The following is a 22,260-nucleotide window of genomic DNA, read 5'->3' on the forward strand; positions in this document are numbered from 1 at the left end:
TTTAAGAGTTTTTGGAGGAATCTTTAGGCTTTTCTAGGAAAAAGATCACATCATTAGTAAAGAGGGACAATTTGACTTCTTCTTTTCCTATTTGGATGCCTTTTATTTCTTTCTCTTGCCTGATTGCTCTGGCTAGGACTTCCAGTACTGTGTTGAATAGGAGTGGTGAAAGTGGACATCCTTAACTTTTTCCAGTTCTTAGAGAAAAGGTTTTCAGCTTTTCCTCATTCAGTTTGGTGCTAGCTGTGGGTTCGTCATATATGGCCTTTATTATGTTAAAGTATGTTCCTTCTACATCATGTTTGTGAGAGTCTTTATTATGAAGGATGTTGAATTTTATCAAATGCCTTTTCTGCATCTATTGAGATAATCATATTTTTTGTCCTTTATTCTGTTGATGTGATGTATCATGTTTATTGATTTGCAAATGTTGAACCACTCTTGCATCCCTGGTATAAATCCCACTTTATCATGGTTGTTTGTTTGTTTGTTTGTTTTTAATAGTTTGAGGAGAATTGGTGTTCTTCTTTGAAAGTTTGGTAGAATTTGGCAGTGAAGCCATCTGGTCCTGGACTTTTCTTTGTCGGGAGGCTTTTAATTATTGATTCAATCTCATTAGTCTGTTTGGGTTTTCTATTGCTTTCTGATTCAATCTTGGTAGGTTATATGTGACCAAGAATTTATCCATTTCCTCTGGGTTTTCCAATGTATTCATATATAGTTGCTCATAATAGTTCTGATTATCTTTTGCATTTTTGTAGTATCACTTGTTATGTCACCTTTTTCATTTCTGATTTTATTTCTTTGGATCTTCTCTCTTTTTTCTTAGTCTAGCAAGTGATTTATTAATTTTGTTTATCTTTTCAAGAAATCAACTTTTCATTTCATTGATCCTTTGAATGTTTTTTGTCTCTATTTTGTTTATTTCTGTTCTGTTCTTTGTTATTTCTTTCCTTCTACTAATTTTGGGTTTGGTTTGTTTTTGCTTGTCTAGTCCCTTGAGATGCATCTTTAGGTTGTTTGAAACCTTTCTACTTTTTTGATTTAGGTGTTTATTGTTATGAACTTACCTCTTAGCACTGCTTTTGCCATCTCTCATAGGTTTTGGTATGTTGTGTTTCAATTTTCATTCACTTTTAAATTTGTTCTGGTTTCTTCCTTAATTTCTTCCTTGACCCAGTGGTCATTCTGGAGCATAGTGTTTAATTTACATGTATTTAAACAGTGTCCAAAGTTTCTTTTTTATTGATTTCTAGTTTTATCCCATTGTGATTTGAGAAGATACTATGAAAGATCTGAATTTTAAAAATTTATTGAGACTTGTTTTGTGTCCTAACATATGGCCTATCCTGGAGAATGTTCTATGTGCTAATCAGAGGATATGAACTCTGAAGCTGTTTTGTTAAATGATCTCTAAATATCTATTAGGTCTATTTGGTCTAATGTGCAGTTTAGATCTTTCTTTGTTAATTTTCTCTCTAGGTGATCTGTCTAATGATGACAGTGGGGGATTGAGGCCCCCAACTATTGTTGTATTGTACTGTATATTGTGTATCTCTCCATTTAGATCTAATAATATTTGCTTTATGTATCTGGGTTCTCCAGTGTTGGGTGCATATGTGTTTAGACTTGTTACATCTTCTTGCTGAATTGATGTCTTTACCATTACATAATTATCTTCTTTGTCTCTTTTTGCTGTTTTGGAATTAAAGTCTATCTTATCAGATGTAAGTATAGCCACTCCTGCTCATTTTTGGTTTGTTTGCATGGAATATCTTTTACCATTCCTTTACTTTCAGTCTATATGTCTCTTTGCAGGTGAGATGAGTTTCTTGTATGCAGCATATGGTTGCGTGCTGTGCTGTTGTTGTTTTTTTAATCCATTCAGCCAGTCTATATCTTTTAAGGGGAAAGTTTAATTTGTTTGCAGTCAAGGTTATTAATGATATGTGAGGGTTATGTGAGGCTTATTCCTGTGGTTTTATTAATTGATTTCTAGTTGTTTTGTGTGTCCTTTGTTTCTTTCTCTCTAATTGTTTATCATTGTGGTTTGGTGGTTTTCTGCAGTGGTAACATTGGAGCATTTTTCTCCTCCTTGTTTGTGTGTCTTCTCTACCCATGGTTTTTATATTCTCATGATGGTAGACATTGTTCTTTCACTTTTGGTTGTAGGACTCCCTTAAGCATTTCTTGAAGGGCTGGTCTAATGATAATAAATTTTCTCAGTTTTTGCTTACATGGGAGAGATTTTATTTCTCCATTTATGAAGGAGAAGTTTTCTGAATATAGTATTCTTTTTTTTTTTTTTTTGAGATGGAGTCTCGCTCTGTCACCCAGGCTGGAGTGCAGTGGCGCAATCTCAGCTCACTGCAAGCTCCGCCTCCCGGGTTCACGCCCTTCTCCTGCCTCAGCCTCTCCGAGTAGCTGGGACTACAGGCGCCCGCCACCACGCCCGGCTAATTTTTTGTATTTTTGGTAGAGACGGGGTTTCACCATGGTCTTGATCTCCTGACCTCGTGATCCGCCCACCTCGGCCTCCCAAAGTGCTGGGATTACAAGCGTGACCCACCGCGCCCAGCCTGAATATAGTATTCTTGATTGACAGTTGTTTTATTTTGTTGTTGTTGGTTGAGATAGAGTCTCGCTCTGTCACTCAGGCTGGCGTCCGGTGGCATCATCTTGACTCATTGACACCTCTGCCTCTCGAGTTCAAGTGATTCTCCTGCCTCAGCCTCCCAAGTAGCTGGGATTACAGGTGACTGCCACTACACCCAACTAATTTTGTATTTTTAGTAGAGATGGGGTTTTGTCATGTTGGTCAGGCTAGTCTTGAACTTCTGACCTCAAGTGATCCACCCACCTCAGCCTCTCAAAGTACTGGGATTACAGGCATGAGCCACCGTGCCCAACCGACAGCTGTCTTCTTTCAGCACTTTAACTATATCATCCCATTCTCTCCTGGCCTGTAAAGTTTCTGCTTATAGAGAAATCTGTTATTGCTTCTCAGCCTTTTGGCTGAGATCAAGTGGAGAAATCTGCTGATCTGAAGGGGGTTCCTTTATAAGTGAGTATTTGCTTTTCTCTTGCTGTTTTAGAATTCTCTTTGCCTTTGACATTTGAGTTTGACTGCAATATGCCATGGAGAAGATCTTTTAGAATTGTATTTATTTGAATTTGTACTTATTGTCAGTGGAGGCTCTGGTAAAATTTTGCTGGGGACTGGGACACTAGGTGGGACATTCTTTGGGCCCCAGTGATGCAGTGGTGCCTGTCCTGGGGCCCTAGGGCATTGCAAATTGGTACCAGTATTAGTGGGTCCAGGCATGCCAATTCTTAGGTCTCCAGGTGGCTTGCTTGGATGCCAGGAATGGTGGTGATGGGATGGGTAGGTAGGTTCTCAGGCCATGGGGCAGCAGGTGCAACATGAGTGATGGCAGTAGCAGTGGTGGGACAACCCTCTGGGACTCAAGCAGTCTGCATTGGTGTTGGTTGTGGCTGTGACGGGCTAGGTGAACCAATCCCCAGATTCACAGGGTGGGTGCCAGCTGTGGTAGTAGCAGCAGATTGTGTAGGCCCCACTTCAGACCCTGGGAGGACTACTCAGCTGTAAATGGTGGTGAACTGGGCTGGGCAATCCCTAGATCCCTGGATGGCATGCTTGGGTACTGGGAGGGTGGTAGAGCCAGGCTGGGTGGACCTGTCCTCAGGTCCCTCCACCAGTTGTGCATGCAGGCACTAGCTATGGTAGGTAGAAGTGGGTGACCTTCCGGTCATCTGTGATATGCTCAGGTGGGGGCTGCAGTGGCTCCACTATGGCCCTCCTACTAGAGAGGGTGAAGTTGCCCTCATTAGGGGTAGCCATAGGCAGGTGGCTGGTGAACGTGCACTTTACTCACACTTCAGTGCTGCAGGGGTGTTGGCCCCAGGGCAAGATGCAATCTGATGGGGTTTGGGCTCTCAAAATGGCACCATGCTGTAGCTGCTTAGGATTTTGGGATTTGTGGGACCCAGTATGAGCTTCCTCTCTGGAGTAGTACCATTGGGTACCATTGGGTGGTCTCCAGGCAGCCCAAAAGGGCCAAGGGGCTCTCCTGTGGCTAGGATTGCAGGAATCCACCATGGGAATGTGGACTGAGGGGTCTCTAACTTGCCCTTTCCTGCATTAGGAAGTCTCTCCAGGCTCCCAGCCAATCCCAGCTCAGCAGGTTGCCTCACATCCCTCTCTTTCCTTGCCTTTGGTATTTCCCACCATTTCTCTCTTGAATTCTAGTGTTCTCTCTTAGATGATCTATTCGAAGCATATTTATCTACTTGCTATTTTGGTTCTTCTTTGGTGCTCTTTGTGGAAGAGACAAATACTAGATGTATCTAGTCAGCCATCTTAAAACTCCTCCCCGTGACTTTTTTTTTCCCCAGACACTCCTGAGGTTCCCAGGAAAAAAACAATGCAAGGAAATGAGGATACCACAATCATCAGTGGCTCAGGCCTCTCCAGGGTAGTACCAGAGATTCAGCCCTCCCCTTCCAAGTCTCTTCTGTCTTCCATTAGGTCCTCAAGCAATTCCCACAAAGTGCTTGCTCCAGTACTCAGCAATCAAATAGCTTCCACCTTGGCTTCTCCCCATCAATCCTGATCCCTTTGGGTAGAATGGTGAGGAAAAACTCCAGTTTTAGTTGTGTTCCTACAACTTTCTGAGCTCAGGTCCTTCCTGCAGCCACCTTGAACTTGTGCAAAGATGATGCTGGGGCACACTGCATTCCTTTCCAAATGCTACCAAAAGTCCCAAGATTAAACGTCACCAGAGAGCTGCGCAGCCACAACCTTAGGGCCCCAGGTGTTGCTCAGGGCCCAGGAGAGACAGCAGGTGGGTATTTCATCCCTGCTGCTGCTTTGGGGTGAGGTTGCTTGGTGCTGCCGGGGATTGACTCCTCTGCTGGTCCCAGGAGCCTCAGATAGAGCCAAAATCCTACTGCAAACTTGAATGCAAGTGTAAGAATATGTGAAAAAAAAAAAAAAACTCATTTTCTCCTACTATACTCTCACAACACAGAACACTTCTGTGACCCCACATGTGTGTAGCTTTTCCAATTCAATTCAATTCTGACACTATTTACCTGGAGATAGCATCAGATCCCTCAGGTTGAGGCCTCAGTCCCACAGGAAACCCCTCCATTTCAGATGCTAGTTTTAAGCACAGGTTGTGGCCTGTGCTTCTGATTGACCTGCTATAAATCAGGGTTCCCATGCCCCACCCCCCCAGGCTTAATTAATTTGCTAGAGTGGCTCACAGAACTCAGGGAAATACATATTTACATACACTGGTTTATTATAAAGGATACTACAGGCCAGGTGCGGTGGCTCACACTTATAATCCCAGCACTTTGGGAGGCCAGGGCAGGTGGATCACCTGAGGTCAGGAGTTCGAGACCAGCCTGGCCAACATGGTGAAACCCCATCTCTACTAAAAATACAAAACTTAGTTGGGTATGATGGTGGGCACCTGTAATCCCAGCTACTTGGGAGGCTGAGGCAGGATAATTGCTTGAACCCGGGAGGAGAAGGTTGTAGTGTGCAGAGATTGTGCCACTGCACTCCAGCCTGGGTGACAGAGCAAGACTCATCTAAAAAAAAAAAATATATATATATATATATAATCTCATTAGCATACAGGATTTTAGGAGCAATATGCCAGGAAATGGGGGACAAGATTAAATATATATTTTGCAATATCAGAGCAACCAATAGATACATGCTGTCCCAAAGAGCCAGGATGCCTTTAGATATAATGCTGAGGCCTCCATTAAGAAGGCCTGGCACTGGCCTGGCACAGTGGATCCTGCCTGTAATCTCAACACTGGGAGGGCCAGGCAGAAGGATCACTTGAGGCCAGGAGTTCTCAACACAGTGAGACCTGTTTCTCTAAAATATTTAAAAATTAGTCAGGCATGGTAGCATATGCCTGTAGTCCCAGCTACATAGGAGGCTGAGGCGAGAGGATCCCTTGAGTCCAGGAGGTCGAGGCTGCCGTGAGCTATGCTTGTGCTACTACACTCCAGCCTGGAGTGAGCAGACCCTAGACAGGGTGAGACCCTGTCACAAACAAACAAAAACAAAAAGAAAACTTCTTGGCTCTGTGACTTGATGCCAGACATATCTTCAAGAGGTCTGCCTCTTCTATCTCCAAATACCACCCTTTCACCATGACCACAGTACTTCTGCTTTTTCCCCTAGTCAAATTTTCCCACTTTGGTGAATGGATGTGGCATACTCAGTTCTGGGAATTTGCTGCATTTTGTTAAATAAAAGTGTGCTTTGTAGTTGGCAGAATTGTTGGTTCATGTGTCGGTCTAAGTTACTGACTTTAAAAGATATACAGAACTGTAATAATAGCATTAGAATTTTCTTAAATATTAAGGACAAGATTGTATAAATGACTCGGATATGATGTACACTAAATTGGAAGTTAGCTTTTTATCAGGAATGGAGAGAAAGACATGGTAGATGAGACACAGAAGTAGAGAAGCAAAACATAATAACAAAGATTTTCAGCCTTTGGTCTTTGGGTTTTAGACATTAAATTATATAAAAGTAAGCATAGTTTAAAAGTATATTAAAATGTTACTTTTATAACTTACAATTCTTGATGTGTTTAACGATTAGCCTGAATACCAAGGCTGTTTATGTGGGGACATAGTCATAAAACGAATAAGGTAATTTTTACTTATAGAGAGATTGTTGCAAAATAACACAACATGGGCTAAATTGGTGAATATAGGATGAGAGCAAAATAATGCAAAGCAATACCCATTATCAATCCAGTACTTGCATGCTCATTATTATGTCTGGGAACCAGTTAAGAGAACAGTATTTTCACAGCTTTAAGATAAGAATGAAAAACATTAAATCCATCGTACAAGTAGCCGGACACAGAGTACAGAGTTCCAAAGCTATTCACATTGGGCCTGGGAAGTCCCCATCAATGGTCAGCTGGTATTCTCCATTTTTTAGCACACTATACTAGTTAAGAGCAGAGATTTTAACCTGAGAGAGACCTAGGTTTGTGTTCCAGTTCTGACAGTTCCTAGATGGGTGATCTTAGGCAAGTTGCTTAACTTTTGTGTACTTATGTGATTTTCCTCACCTGCAAAATGGGAACTATAATACCTACGTTCCTGTTAATAGTCAAAATATTTAATGCCTGGTACATCTTGAGCACCAACCAATCAGAATGGACTCTGGTATTGCCCCGATGTTGGGAGCACCTGCTGTGCCCATTGTTAATCCTTTAGTTTCTGAATTTGACTACAAGGTTGAGCGGTCCCCAGGAGAAGAGTTGAGCCACTGGAGATACAGGGTGTGGTGTGGAGGATACTTGGGGAACTCAGGGCAGCAGCTCTTCACTGACCACTATGGAAGTATTTTAGTACTTTAACCACCATTTTAACCATATGGCTGATGTAACTATAAATAAAATATAGTTGTTGTGAGAATTAAATGATACATGTAAAGCACTTAGTTCATACCACCAAGCTTAACAAATGGCAGCTATATAATAGTTAATACTGTCATAACAGGAATATAATAATGCCCTCGTTGGGATTAGAGAGGATTAAATAAGATAATGTGTTATGTATTTAGTTCAGGGCTTGGCTCCTAGTGAGTCCTCAACAAATAGTAGCCATTATTATTATTGATTCTATTGTTGTTGTTTAATGCCTGGTATGTGGATTAAATTGTATACAGTGGATTAAAAGGCCAATCAGGGCCAAGAAAACGTGGGCATATACTAAATAATTACTAAACTCATGCTGTGAGATTAAATAAGATCATGGAAAATCATATAAAAAACCAGTGTATAGTTTTAAGAAAAACAAAGAGTAATTCCTACAAAATGATAATCTGGGAATACATCTAGTTTGTCATAGTGAAAAAGAAAATTAAATTAATAAGCATAATTGGATCTAACAAATTATTGGCTACAAATCCAGAAAAGGCACAATATAAAGGAACTGACAATAAAATAAAGTCAATTTTAGCATTCTTGAAGCAACCTGAATCTTGATTGTTACTCATAATTTAAAATTTAATGATATATTTTCACATCTCTGGGACTTCAGAGATAAATAACTTTTTTTTTTTTTTTTTTTGAGACAGGGTCTTGCTCTAACACCCAGATCAGAGTGCAGTGGCGCAATCTTGGCTCACTGAAGCCTCAACCTCCCAGGCTCAAACAATCCTGCCACTTCCACCTCCTGAGTAGCTGGGACTACAGGTATGCACCACCATGCCCAGCTAATTTTTAAAAAATAGATAAATAATATTTTTGACCAAATTAACAAGCAGGTAGTAATTTTTCCTTATTAAAATACATCAGCTCAAATCTTGAGTCTTCAGAAAGCTTTGTTATACTATACAATTTAATCCTTCCTCAGAAGGGTATACAATCCAAAATGAAGTGACTATTTTAAAATCATCTGCTTACTCTTTTTTTAAAGTAAACATTCAAAACAGGATAATTTAATAGATTTGGGGTTTGTGGGTTTTGAGCCTCTATTGTATCTTGGCCCTCAAATCAATTATTACCAAACTGCTAATTTTACCATGATCTTAAAGTCTCCAGTGAACATTTAGTGGTCTAGTGGTTTGGAAAATGTGGTTGAGATGAAGTGAAACTCTATTGAATTTACCTTCAACTGAAATTAATATTTTCTTCTTAGGAGCTTTATTTCAGGCATGATAGTAAAGGTCAACAGATGATTTTTTTTTAATTCATAAGGTAATAATCCTCATCATCATTATGAGGGAGGTATGTCTGAGGGAATTGACCACCGAAAGAAGCACAGAGCCAGAAGTGAGGGTCTCACTTTTTTATTCAAAGATATTTTTCCACATTTGAATGGTAAACTCAAAGCTAATTTGCATTACTGATTAATCAATATTGTACCACAAGTTCCTTTATAGCCTCAAAAGGATTTTTTCCACTCAAGTAAGCCTGAGAGAACAAAGGTTGCTATTCATATAAACTCTGTTTGAACAGATTTTTTAAAAAACATTGTGCTTACAGTAATCAGATCACACACCAGTATTAAACATACAGTGTGCATATATAATTTTCTGGCTTCTGTTGATCCATCAGCTTTCGAAAGGCTCAGTCTATCTGAATGATGAAATAAAGACAATTGCTTGCAGAGGAGGGAAACTGAAGCCAATTGGGAATAAAGATAATAAAGATAGGTAAGAGCAAGATATTGAAGATCTACTGTCATCCACAGAGATAATATTTCGTTGGAGAGAGAACTATAAAGAAGTAACAGGCTTTGAGACTCCCCTCACTGTATATTCACAAAAGATGTCTTTCATTCCACAAGTATTTTCTTTGATTACCATATAGAGGCCTCATTTATTAATAACTAAATTTGTTATGAACGACACTTCTGTATTAGTTACAAGAATGTACACTGTTTAATAGTGTGAATAGAGTCACATTTAAACTGCAGTTTTCTTTTCATTTTTTTTATTTTTTTATTTTTTGTAGAGACGGGGTCTTGCTATATTGCCCAGGCTGGTCCCAAACTCCTGGTCTCAAGCCATCCTCCCACCTCGGCCTTCCAATGTGCTGGGATTACAGGTATAAGCCACACTATGCCTAGCCAAAACTGCAGCTTTCAATAAGTAGACAAATCTAAGAAGTATACTTTTATTCTCAGTCTAACATTTAATCAACAGAAAATTGAGTCAGATGAGGAAAAAGGAGTTAAAGAGCAGACTGTACTGTATATGCTTACCTCTGATATAGAGGACAGTCTCAATAATTATTATTAAATGAAATATTCATATATAAATTAATACTACTGCATCCAAGTTATGTTAAAATAGATGCTCAATAACAGCAAATGCCTCACTTTGAAGAATGCACGTACTTCCTGTCATTTTCCCAGGTTGGATTCAGTGGTCCATCTCCCTGGGCTCTAACCCAAGGATCAGGGAGATGCTAGGAACTGGGATAGTGGGAAAGGGCAGAGGGGGCAAGAGGAGGAAGGAAATCCAGGAAGATGAGACTTTTGGATGTCAACTGGAGACAAATTCAAACATATTTGGGGATTAGAATTGGAGCGCTCATTTTAGGGAAGCTGGTGGGGACAATATCAATGCTACAAACCAAGCATTTTATCAGAGTTTTAACAGCAACTTGATAAAAGACAACAGATGGAGCTAAAAATAAAAATGGTGGATGCAACCTAAAAACTGGCATCTCTCTCAACAGACTATTGAATTCATTCGCACAGGAGAAAAGTTGAATTCTCTTGTCTGACATATCAGAGCCCAATAAAGCAAAAACAAAATGTCATTTAGAATTCTAACGCAACCTTGTGGAATTCTCACACTCAATAAAGTTACCGTTAATTATTAATACTTAGTGGAACTAAAAGCTAATAATTAGAATTCACATGTATTATTATAGTACTCAAGGTTAAGTGATATTTACATCTTTTTGTACAGGTACATACATAAAAACAACATACACAAAATGATACAGAGGAAGACATGTACATACGTTTGTAAGTTTGAAAAACTGTTTACCTTTCCCATTATGATTGAGGGTTTTTTTCCCTCCTTTTTCCACAGTGATGGGGGAAAGTCAAAGTGATGCATCTAACAGTACAGCGATCTCCTCTCCTTTACAGTGATGATACTGATCCACCATCATATGACTGAATTGACTTTCTGGTCATGCTGTTGATTCCACTGAGTTACGTGCTCCCTCTTTTTGCCTTTTGGGGCTGGAAGTGCAAGCCATGGTAATGGGGCAGAGATTTTCCTCTCTGTAAAGCAAACGACCACTTCTAGGGGTTGAGCTGCAATATTTTACCTCTTAGTAACTGTGGATAAAAATCAAGCAAGCTAAGTAACAAAGCCACATCCCCTCCCCCATCTTCCCCTCTCTGCACAAGCATACAGATAAATAAATGCATGCACACACACACATTGACAACATCACTCCTGCTTTGTATAGATGAGATGCAATCTTCTGCAGACAGGCTGCTTCTTCATGCAAGGTCGCTGGGTGTGTATATGCTGATTAGCAAGAAGTATGGCTCCATCCAATAAAGTTATCATGCCTCCGTTGAATCATTAAGGACCTGGTCAGTGAACAAGAAAGTCTTAAATGGGAGCTGACAAAACCAACAATTTCAAAACTTTATCTTTTACTCCATGTATCTGTAATTTCCAACACAGGTATGGTCAGTACCTTTCTGAATACTCTCACCTACAATATTTTTATTATACTCAAGATGGTAGACATAAAATTGTGTTGCTGTTAATAACCTAATTCTGAAGCAGTGTCCCAGGTCTTAAACTATGAACTCCTTGAAGGCAAGGCCTATGGGACTCTTCACCCAGGCACCTAGGACAATGGCTAGTGTTTGCTACATGCTTAGCAAACATTTGTGGAATAACTGAATGGTGGCAGAAAAGGTGATGGTGGAGAGAGAGGTCCAGAGGTTAGTATCTGAACACCAGAATAGGAAAGTGCTTAGTATGATTTTATGAATGGGCCATATAAAACTGTCAGCAATTGATTGTAATGACACATTTATGTTGTATTTCACTAGGAATTATCTACAGGAAACCAATTTACCTCACCAGAATAGCAACACTGAATAGTCTGCGAAGTCTCTGACTGAATCAGTATTGTATAGGAAAACGCCTCTTTATTTGGTCTTTTCAACTAGTAAGTCATCTTCTTTTACCCTTTTTTATTCATAAAAGTCCATTTTATCATTGATGTCTAGAAAATTCCCTGATTTCTTCACCGATCACTTAAAAGCTAGTTTGGTTTTTTTGTTTTTTTGTTTTTTGTTTTTGTTTTTTTTTTTGAGATGGAGTCTCGCTCTGTCACTCAGGCTGGAGTGCAGTAGTAAGATCTTGGCTTACTGCAACCTCCACCTCCCGGGTTCAAGTGATTCTCCTGCCTCAGCCTCCTGAGTAGCTGGGATTACAGGCACCCGCCACTATGCCCGGCTAATTTTTGTATTTTTTAGTAGAGACAGGGTTTCACCATGTTGGCCAGGCTGGTCTCGAACTCCTGACCTCAAGTGATCTGCCTGCCGTGGCCTCCCAAAGTGCTGAGCCACCCCGCACCTAGCCATAAAATTTACTTATTCTTTATAGAACAGCTGGTCACACAAACGAACACTTGAGCTCTTGATGAATTCCACAAACTGAGTCCTTGCCCTCCAGAACAGTCTCATGGGGAAGACAGACATTAAAGAGGTTACAGCAAACAATTAATTACATGATGACCAATGTGCAAAGTACTTGGAGAGATATTGGATACTGTGGGAATGCTAATCTCTTGAACAACTAGCCACTTTCCTCCTGCCTCCCATACAGCAGTCTCTTTGAATCAGTATTTCCCAGTTCTCCACTTCCAACCCATGCTACTCCTTGCATCCTGAAAGAACGGTGCTTGTTTTCTCCTGGATTCAGCATATTTCCCTCTCACTTACATTTTTTCCCCTCTTTTCACACCCTGCCTTACCTGGCTTCAGCCTTTACTCATCATTTTGTTTCTTTCCTGTCAATCTTCTACTCATACAAATTACATGTACAGTCATTGTAAAATAGTGAAAATATACATGTAATTATGATGGAGGTAAGGAAATTGAATAATCTTCAGATTAGATTATTTGAAGCTCATTACCTCATTTTAAAATTAATCTTTGTGGCATAATCATGAATAATTATGTCTTACATTGTCCTTTATTTCTTCTATTCAAAAAATATTGAAGGTGGCTTAAAATATATATATATAGTATAATAAGATATAAAGGAAGTGAAGTAACCAACCAAAAAGAAACCAAGAATAGACAAAATAAGAAGTTGGGGTAAAAGTAATTCACAAAATGTACACCGGAGGGTCTGGGCACTTGCTAAAAGTAAGCCTCTGAATTTTTGAACAACCAACACAACAACGAAAGGAAGCACATTCAATTATATAATTCAAAATGCCCACAAGATTATAAAACTAGTTGCTCAAGAAAAACAGTTGGCCAGGCGCAGTGACTCACGCCTATAATCCTAGCACTTTGGGAGGCCAAGGTGGGTAGATTGCTTGAGCTCAGGAGTTCAAGACTAGCCTGGGCAATATGGTGAAATCCCATTTCTACAAAAAATACATAAATTAGCTGGGTGTGGTGGCTCATGCCTGTAGTCTCAGCTACTTGGGGGGCTAAGGCAGGAGAACAGCTTGAACCCAGGAGGTGGAGGTTGCAGTGAGACAAGATTGCATCACTGCACTCCAGTGAAACCCTGTCTCCAAAAAAAAAAAGAAAAGAAAAAAAAGCAGTTATTTGTGGTACTAAATTTCTGCAGGCTCCTGTTAAGAGAACACAGTCTGATAAGCTAGCGTGTTCTCAGATGCATCTCCACAGTAAAAACAGTCAGTCAGGGGTTTCTGAGGCTGCGTCTCCTACCATCCCTAGACTTAGGGTATTTGTGTGATCCTAAACAGCAGTTCGGTAAAAGTAATCATAGGAGGAATCAAAAGAAGACTATCCAAAAACAAAAAAAAAAGACTTCTCATAATTTTTTTAATCTAAAGATAAAAATTAGATCACCCAAATACAGTGCAGATTTCAGGAAATCTTCCCGAAGTGTTACTTCTCGCGACTCAGCATTTCTGAAAATATCCAAAAAGCAGAGTCGTGTCAACGATTTAGAGCATATTCATTTGCATTAGTAGTCATCAGAACTAGGAATGGAGTTAATGCTGTGTTATAAAAATTAAGGAAACAGGAAATATTTGTGGGGTAAGCCAAGATTTTCCTTAGAAAGCAATTTTGGATCTATTCTAATAGAAATATAAGGGCAAGGACTCCAGAGGTTTTTGCCATTGAACACAACTTGTGAATGCTTTAGCCCAGAAAATCTATGAAGCAGCTGTTAGCAAATACCTACCTAATGCAGTCATTTTAATCAGAAAAAAAATAATCATAAAATATCTAACCTCAAAAAATGAAACTTGTGACATCTATAAGATAAACTATTATAAAACTAATGCCTCCTATGGCTAAGCAATTTGGTCTACGGTGCAGCACAGATAGCCCCAAAAGTTGGTTAAGCGCCGCAGCCTGTCTTAACGATAACAGTTTTAACAATTTTAGTTTTGCTGCAGCTGATCTGAGGCCACCAATATTTCTGTCAGTAATTTAATCAGAAGCCACTTGGCTATTTAACTTCCTTCCCTCCTTAAGCCAAAAACATATACAACAAAGTTCATTCCTTTTTTTCCCATTCTGTCTTTCACAAGAGAGGTGATAGAATTCCACATCCAGTTCATCCAAAGATAGTGTCAAGTTATTAAAAGGCAACTTAAAAATAAGGAAGAAGGAAGGTACAGAACATATTTATGTTTTGTGTACTTTCTCACCTTTCAAAAAGTGATCATTTTTGTGAGTTCTAATTCTCACATTGGCTTTGAGTATCAGTTCTGTGTAAGCATAAGTAGCCAAAAAATAAAGATGAATTTATATAATTGCCCACAATAGATATATTTGAGGAATTTTCAAGAAAAGACGCAAATATGCAATGAGATGTTGTTTCTAATGAAATTCTTCACAAGGTGATAAAATATATAATCCTGTTCAGTACAGAAAAGTTTGCTTAAAGTCTGTTCTTTCTTTGCCTAAAGTCTGGTCTGGAAGTCCTGAAATGATAATCAGAAGGAAAATGCTTTTTAAATGAAATAATTTGTAACCTAGTACTAGATTGATGATTTTGAGGAAGTGAAAAGTTGTCCTTTTTTTTTTTTTTGAGACAGAGTCTCGCTTTGTCGCCCAGTCTAGAATGCAGCTGTGTGATCTCGGCTCACTGCAAGCTCTGCCTCCCGGGTTCACACTATTCTCCTGCCTCAGCCTCCTGAATAGCTGGGACTACAGGCGCCCGCCACCACGCTTGGCTAATTTTTTGTATTTTTTAGTAGAGATGGGGTTTCACCATGTTAGCCAGGATGGTCTCGATCCCCTGACCTCGTGATCCACCCGCCTCGGCCTCCCAAAGTGCTGGGATTACAGGCGTGAGCCACCACGCCCAGCTGCTTAATTTTTTTTTTTTTTTTAACCACAAACGTCTGTCGGTGAAGTGTGCTTTAATTCAGCAAAAATACAGCATTCAATACATATACATAACACAATATGTATACGGGGCTGCTTTTAAACAACGCCAAACCTTTAAATCAAAGCCTTGTTCCAGTTGCTTGTATATTCCTTCTGAGCTTGTCATCCACACACTTTTTTAATCTAGGTCAAATTACTTCTACAGGTGTTTTTGATTGCAGAAGTTTGGCAGTTAACAGTAAAGAACTACCTTTTTATACAAATTATCTTCCCCTGAACCTGTCCAATTTAGCACACGACAAGACAGAATATCTCATCCATTCTCCTAGAAACACGGGTCCAGGCTGTACCAGGCTCAGGGGAGTTGCAACGCTTTCCAATCACTTAATGCGTGTGATCAAGATTTCCCTAGCCCCGTCTCAGCCATTTGCTAAAGAAGAGGCCTGACTTGTGTTGACACAAAAGCTCTGACAACTTGACGGAACCCAAACTGGGACCTCTGGGGATTAACTTTCAGTCACCTACGCTCAGGACTGTGCGTATGCGTGTCGGGAGACGCGTGAACCAAAGAAGCCAGAGAGCCCGAAACAGACCTGTAACAGGAGGTAAAGACCGAGGAATCCGCCCCAAGCTGCAGACTCCGGAGATGGCCAGACCCACAGACACGACTTAATCCCACTCCCAGAACGGGGAGGAGGGTGGCAGTGGACAGAAACAGCGTTTGAGAACTCGGCACCTTTCCACGCTCGCTTCTTCCCGGACCCACAACACAGACCCCCAACTCGGAACGGCGGCGGGGCGCGCCAGGCCCCCCTCGGTCCGCGCACCCCCTTTCGTCACGTCCGGGGGCGGGCCGGGGCGCCGGGGGCGGTCCTGGGTGGAGACGGGGGGCCGGGCGGGGCGGGGGTGGGGTTGCGGGGGTGCTTCGGGTAACAACGGTCAATAATGAAGGTGGTTGCGGCGCGGCGGCAGGCTCAGCTGCGCCGGGCGGGGGCGGCGCCGCGGCCGCGCCTGTAAGACTCGGGGCCGACGCCGCGGGATGGGGACGCGGCGCGGGGAGTGAGGCAGTGGCGGCGGCGGTGGTAAGCGGAACTTCGGCCCGAGGGGCTCGCCCGCTCCCGCCTCTGTCTTGTCGGCCTCCACCTGCAGCCCCGCGGCCTCCGCGCCCCGCGGGACCGGGACGGCGACGACGGGGGAATGTGGCGCTGGATCCGGCAGCAGCTGGTAGGTGCCCCCGCCCCTCCACCTCCATTCGTCCGCCCCCGCGCGGCCTCTCGGCCCGGGGTGCGGGGAAAGGCTGGCGGCGCCGAGCCGGGAGGCCAGGGCGCGGGCGCCCGGCTAGGCCGCAGCGGGGACGGGCGCGGGGCCCAGAGCCGGAGAAGCCCGGTGCGGCCCCCGGGCTCGTCTCGCCTCTAAGCCTGGGCCGCCGAGGCTGGCGCCGAGCGGCGGGAGGCGGCCGCTTCTAGCCGGCGCTTCTCCGTTACTTCCTCCCCCTTGCCGCTCCGGGGCCGCTGTGGCCAGAGGCGGGAGTCCCGAGCGGGGTGGCGGTGCCCCGTGAGGAAACAGGGCGAGGGAGCTGAGCGACAGTAGGTCTTGGGGAGATGAGAGAGGTGTGCTTTTCCTGCCTCGAACAATTTGGGACGTGTTTGGGTGAAGGGGAAGCGAAGAACCTGTCTTCTGCCCCCACTCGTCACGGACTTCTGGAAGCGTGTCACGATTCACAGCTGTGTTGACTCCCGAGGAGGAGGCTGTCGTAGGTAGCCTAACCCCCTCAACGAGAGACGTTTCTCCCCAGGACCTGGAAAGGGGAAAGACTGTGCCAGCTCCCGGTCTAGCTTCGGAAACGATACGTATTGTACGATAGTTATGACCGGTACGTACTGTCGTTTCTTTCCTACCTCGTCGTCACCCCACCGCGAGTGAAACTTTTCGAGTGTGAACCTTACTTTTTTCGCGTTCTCCTCAAGGCAGTTTGAAAGAGACAGGTTTGGAAGGAATAGTTAACTCTCCAGTATTATTGGAACATCTGGACACCACCAACAGAAAATCTTAGAAAAGGGTGATTTAAGGCCTATAAAAAGTGCCACCTTTCCCAGAATTAATTCAGAGAGAAAAATCTTTTCTGCCTCCTGGCAGCTACAGCGCAGAAAGTACAGCACTAAGGCAGCTGTGACAATTAGGACAGAAATTGCCCCTGGCTGAAGAAGCCTAACCTTATCTGTGTGATGAGGCCGGTTACTATTTAATTTCTAAATCGCATTAACTTAATGCTTCTACAAGTTAGTGTTTTCATTTACTAATTCTAAAGGCAGTGGTAAAATTTAGTGAAACAAACTATTTTTGTGGGACGAAAGCACTGATATCTTTTTCCCTTCTGCTCTAGAAAAGCATTTTAACGTTAAGACCAAGAAGTGTGGTGTTACAGAGCCAGCCTTCTGTTCGTTTTGCAGTGGGCATCATTCTCAAAAAAAAAAAAAAAAAATTTATAAATAAGAACTGCCTACCACTCCCTCCTACAAATGTTGGCTCTCTTATTTTTAGCATTGTAAATTCAGATATCCCAGATATATGCTTTATTAGGAAACCAAGCTAATGATGTCATTATAATACCATCTTGTTGTAATACTTTGGCTTTGTTGCAGTAAGCTGTAGCACGGTAATTTTACTCAGGAAGTTAATTATTACAGATTTGATCTTATGCTTTTGATTTGCCAAATCTTGGTGTATAGAGGGCTGATTTACCTGATGGTGTTTTTGTGTGGTAGGAAGATCATTTTAAAGTGGTTCTCTTGAAGCTTTTTTTTAAATATATTGAGACATCCTTTCTCACTGTTAGGTATTTTTTAGCCAGAATAAAATCCTGGTTGTATAACCACGCTCATCTTCAAGACAGAAAATCTGGTAATGTTTTTTAAAATGGCTTCAAATGAACACAGCTAAAAGGAAGGGCCGGAAGTTGTGTGTGGTTATTTTACAAGGCAGCCGTCTTAACAGGGGTGGTTAACGAGTTGAACAAGTTGCTGTGCATAAAAAATGCTATCTCTGACATTTAGTTGCTCACCTCACTGGTTTTAAGTTATCAGATCCTCTAAGTATGTAATCATACTTGGGCCAATGTAGGACTTTGTGTCTCTGGTTAAGTTTGTATGGTCACATAAATTAAAACATCAAGGACACTGGATACAGAGTAATGAAAGTATATTTTACTATCCCAGTCGTAAACAGCTCTTCTAGTTACTGCACCAGAAATTATTCAACTCAGGTAAAAGCTAGTTTAGTTTATACTTCCAGTGGCTTAGTGGATTGAATCACCACTACTTTCAGCAATGGGTTTATTTTAAAATGCAGATAACTAGGACAAATTTGGGGAAATTGACAAGCAAATCCTAAGGACAGGTTGGAGTTATAAGCATATTTAATTCGTTATACGAATCCCGATTTTCAACTAATGTCTCACAAAAAAAGTCCTTTTATTACAGAAACAACGCCTATGCTCTAGTAATTTCTTTTTAATTAAAAAAACTGTGACTCCTTATGATGGCAAAATATTTTCACTACTTGAGAAGATGGAAAAAATCAGAAGGTTGACAGAAGCTTGATCTTTTCTATTGGGAAAGTAGACTGAAAATGAAAAGATTGGAATATCTTTTTCTTTTTTGTTTTTTGCTTTTTGGCACACAATGTTAAAGTTATTTTACACTAAGAAAATTCTATTATGGTGTCTTTGTGGTACAGTTAGTATTATTCAAAGTGTACTCATTTTTCGGTACCATATTTTATGTATTAACTCATTAGAGATGACAATACCTTGATTATAATTATGGAAATGCCATTAGCTACTCACTGTATTCTAATATTTAGACCTGTACGGTAGCCATTAGCCACAAGTGTCCATTAAAATTAAAATTGGAACCACATGTGGGTATTAAAATTGAAATTTGAATTCATGTGTCTGTTGGCTGCCATTGGCTGCCATATTGGACAGTTCATATTTTCATTATCACAGAAAATTCTATTGGACAGCACCAATTTAGACTTTTAAATGAAAGTCTGTGTCAGTACATATTGGAATGTAATACTACATTTTTAAAGCACTTGCTGTGTGCTAGTATTAACAGATGCTGAATACCGGGGATACAAATGTTGGTCAGGGTCACACTTACTCTACATGAGTAGACATTGGGTACATGTTGCTGAACAAATAATTAATAGATGAGGAAAGAAAGAATGAATCTGTAGTGTTGTTTCTGTGTTTAGAGACAAAAGTGACCAAATTTAAGATTGACTAGCCCAGAAAAAAGTTAGAAAATGAGTAATTACATAAAAACAGTATTACTAGGATAACTGTTTCTTAAATTGTTCCATAAATGTAATCCCTTTAGATTGTATTGGCGATGGTGGTAGGAGGCTGCTAAGATTGTCTTCTGATTAACTGAGAAAAATGAGAAGGTCTTAATCTGAACTCCCTCAACTTTCTGTTCTTTCTCACACTCACCAAACTTGCTTATATTTTATGTTGGTACTTAATTCTTCCCTTCTTTCCCACAGTCACAAGGAAGATGCAACCCTCTTTTCCAAGATAACAATTCTACTTAAGCTTTTAATCCTTTTCTTTCATCCTGCTGTCCATACTCCATCAGTTATCATTAGTATGTTTCTTTTCTTTCTCTTTACCTTTTCTCTTGTGAACATGTTCAAGCCTCTCTTTGCTACTTTTTCCTGTACCCGTAACTGCCAAATTCTTTTTAATTTTCTGAAAAACATCTATGCTATAAAAGTGTGCTGGCTGATATATTTGGAATGTGGCTAGTTTGAGTAAAGGTATTCTTACGTATAAAATACAGATTGGATTTCAAAAACAGTATTAAAAAATGTAAAACCTGGCCGGGCAAGGTGGCTCATGCCTGTAATCCCAGTACTTTGGGAGGCTGAGACAGGCGGATCACTTGAGGTCAGGAGTTCGAGACCAGCCTGGCCAACATGGTGAAACCTCATGTCTACTAAAAATCTGAAAATTTGCCTGGCGTGGTGGTGGGCACCTGTAATCCCGGCTACTCAGGAGGCTGAAGCAGGAGAATCACTTGAACCTGGGAGGCAAAGGTTGCAGTAAGCCAAGATCATGTCACTGGACTCCAGCCTGGGTGACAGAGGGAGACTCCGTCTCAAAAAAAAAAAAAAAAGAAAAAAGAACTCTCATTTTTTTATTATTTACATGTTGAAATATTATAATATTTTACATATATAGGTAAAGTAAAATAAATTTTTAGAATTTTGTTTCTTTTTACTTTTTTTTTTTAAGTGGTTAGAAATTTTAAAGTTACCTACGTGACTTGCATCTGTTGCTCATGTTCTGTTTCTATTAGTGCTGCTGTATAACATTAAAAGTGAATTCCTGTATCCTGGTAAGAATAGTGAGAACCTGTCTCTAGGAAAGAAAAAAAATTATCTGGGCATTGTGGTACTGACTTGTAGTCTCAGCTGCTTGGAAGGTTAAGGTGGAAAGGTCACTTGACCCAAGTGGTTTGAGGCTGCATGAGCCATGATCATGCCACCACCCTCTAGCCTGGGTGACAGAGTGAGACCGTCTGAAAAGAATAGTGAGCTCCTGTTTTTACAGAACACATTATGGAAGTCTAGATATCTCACTTACTAGACTAGACTGTAAATATCTTAGAATAAGAACTATATCTTACTTATATTTATATTCCTTACACTCAAGACAGCAGTTGGCCCATTGTAGGTATTCACCCGCCGAATATTGGTTGAATAAATGAATGAGTATCAGATCTAATTCAGCATCAGTTTGAAAATACCTGCATTCTTTGCCTCTTTTCCAAGGAATGAATGAAGGAATAGAAAAAGGAAGCACTGGCCTATGGTGGTATTTTTTTTGTGGATAAGTTTTAACCTCAAGAATTAATGTTTAAGAACCTAGATCTGTGAGTATGTGTTGCTTTATCTCTATTTTCAGACATATATTCTTAGATACGCAGTTTTGCATTTGGTTAGGAAGAGGATAGAGTATTAGAGGAATCTCAGGTATTCCCAGCAACACTGAAGTGGGTACCTTGCTCCAGATCCTCTAAAGAGCCTTATGATTACCATTATTGTCATTAAATGTTTTCTAGACCTGTGCTATTCAACATGGTATCCACATATGGCTGTTGAAATGTAGGCATTTGAAATGTGTCTACTCTGAATTGACATGTGTGTGAATGAAATATGCAATGGATCTTGAAGACTTAGTTTGGAAAAAGGATGTAAAATATCTCATTCATTTTCTAATTGATTACATGTTGAAATTATATTGGGTTATATAAATATACATATATTTAGTTAAATATTAAATGCTACTTATTTTTACCTTTTTTTAAATGTGGAAACTAAGAAAATTAACATGTGGCTTAGGCCATATTTCTGTTCGACAGCATTGTTTTAGATTATGGTAACAATATATAACACCTGGCATAGGCAGATTCAAGAAAGTTTTTGATTCTAAGGACTTTATGATTTTACCCAGGCTTTTTTTCTGTGAGTTTTCTATTTTCAGAGTGTTGGTCTACATTATATCTAAGAGACTAGAAGCTACCTGATAGACTAACTGTATCTGGTCCCTTGGAAATAATTTATCAAGTCAACATTGACTGCTGTGGGGTTCTAGGTTTAGCCATGCTGTTTATTCTTCATTTTGTTTCTGCAGTTGTCTGAGTGCTGATCATTTTTTTTTTTTTTTGAGACAGAGTCTCGCTCTTTCGCCCAGGCTGGAGTGCAGTGGCGCGAACTCAGCTCACTGCAAGTTCGCCTCCCGGGTTCACGTCATTCTGCCTCAGCCTCTGGAGTAGCTGGGACTACAGGCGCCCTCCTCCACGCCCAGCTAATTTTTTGTATTTTTAGTAGAGATGGGGTTTCTCCGTGTTAGCCAGGATGGTCTCGATCTCCTGACCTCATGATCCGCCCGCCTCGGCCTCCCGAAGTGCTGGGATTACAGGCGTCAGCCACCGTGCCTGGCCTGAGTGCTGATCATTCTAAGCAAGATAATATTCATAATTAGCTTAGTTTTTACTAGAAATGTGCATTTTTATTGTTTAATTTTAATTTTTTTATTCTCAAAAGGAAGTAAATGTGTATTTTTTTAAAAAT

General features: G+C 40.8%; 1 protein-coding gene across 3 annotated transcripts in view; it reads left to right on the forward strand.

The window, feature by feature from the left end:
• Positions 1–15,937: 15,937 nt before the first annotated feature.
• The window catches only part of ATP11B (ATPase phospholipid transporting 11B (putative)), a 128,599-nt gene continuing 122,276 nt past the window's right edge, over positions 15,938–22,260 (forward strand). For 2 of the 3 annotated variants that reach the window (XM_030822869.1, XM_030822870.1), the window contains exon 1: positions 15,938–16,344. In XM_030822869.1, coding sequence (XP_030678729.1) covers positions 16,318–16,344 — 27 coding nt within the window. In that variant the 5' untranslated portion in view covers positions 15,938–16,317. The remainder of the gene's footprint in view (positions 16,345–22,260) is intronic. The other variant, XM_003256526.4, reaches the window with a different exon arrangement.

The sequence above is a fragment of the Nomascus leucogenys genome, chromosome 11 (assembly GCF_006542625.1).
Source record: "Nomascus leucogenys isolate Asia chromosome 11, Asia_NLE_v1, whole genome shotgun sequence".
In the NCBI taxonomy this organism is placed as follows: Eukaryota; Metazoa; Chordata; class Mammalia; order Primates; family Hylobatidae; genus Nomascus; species Nomascus leucogenys.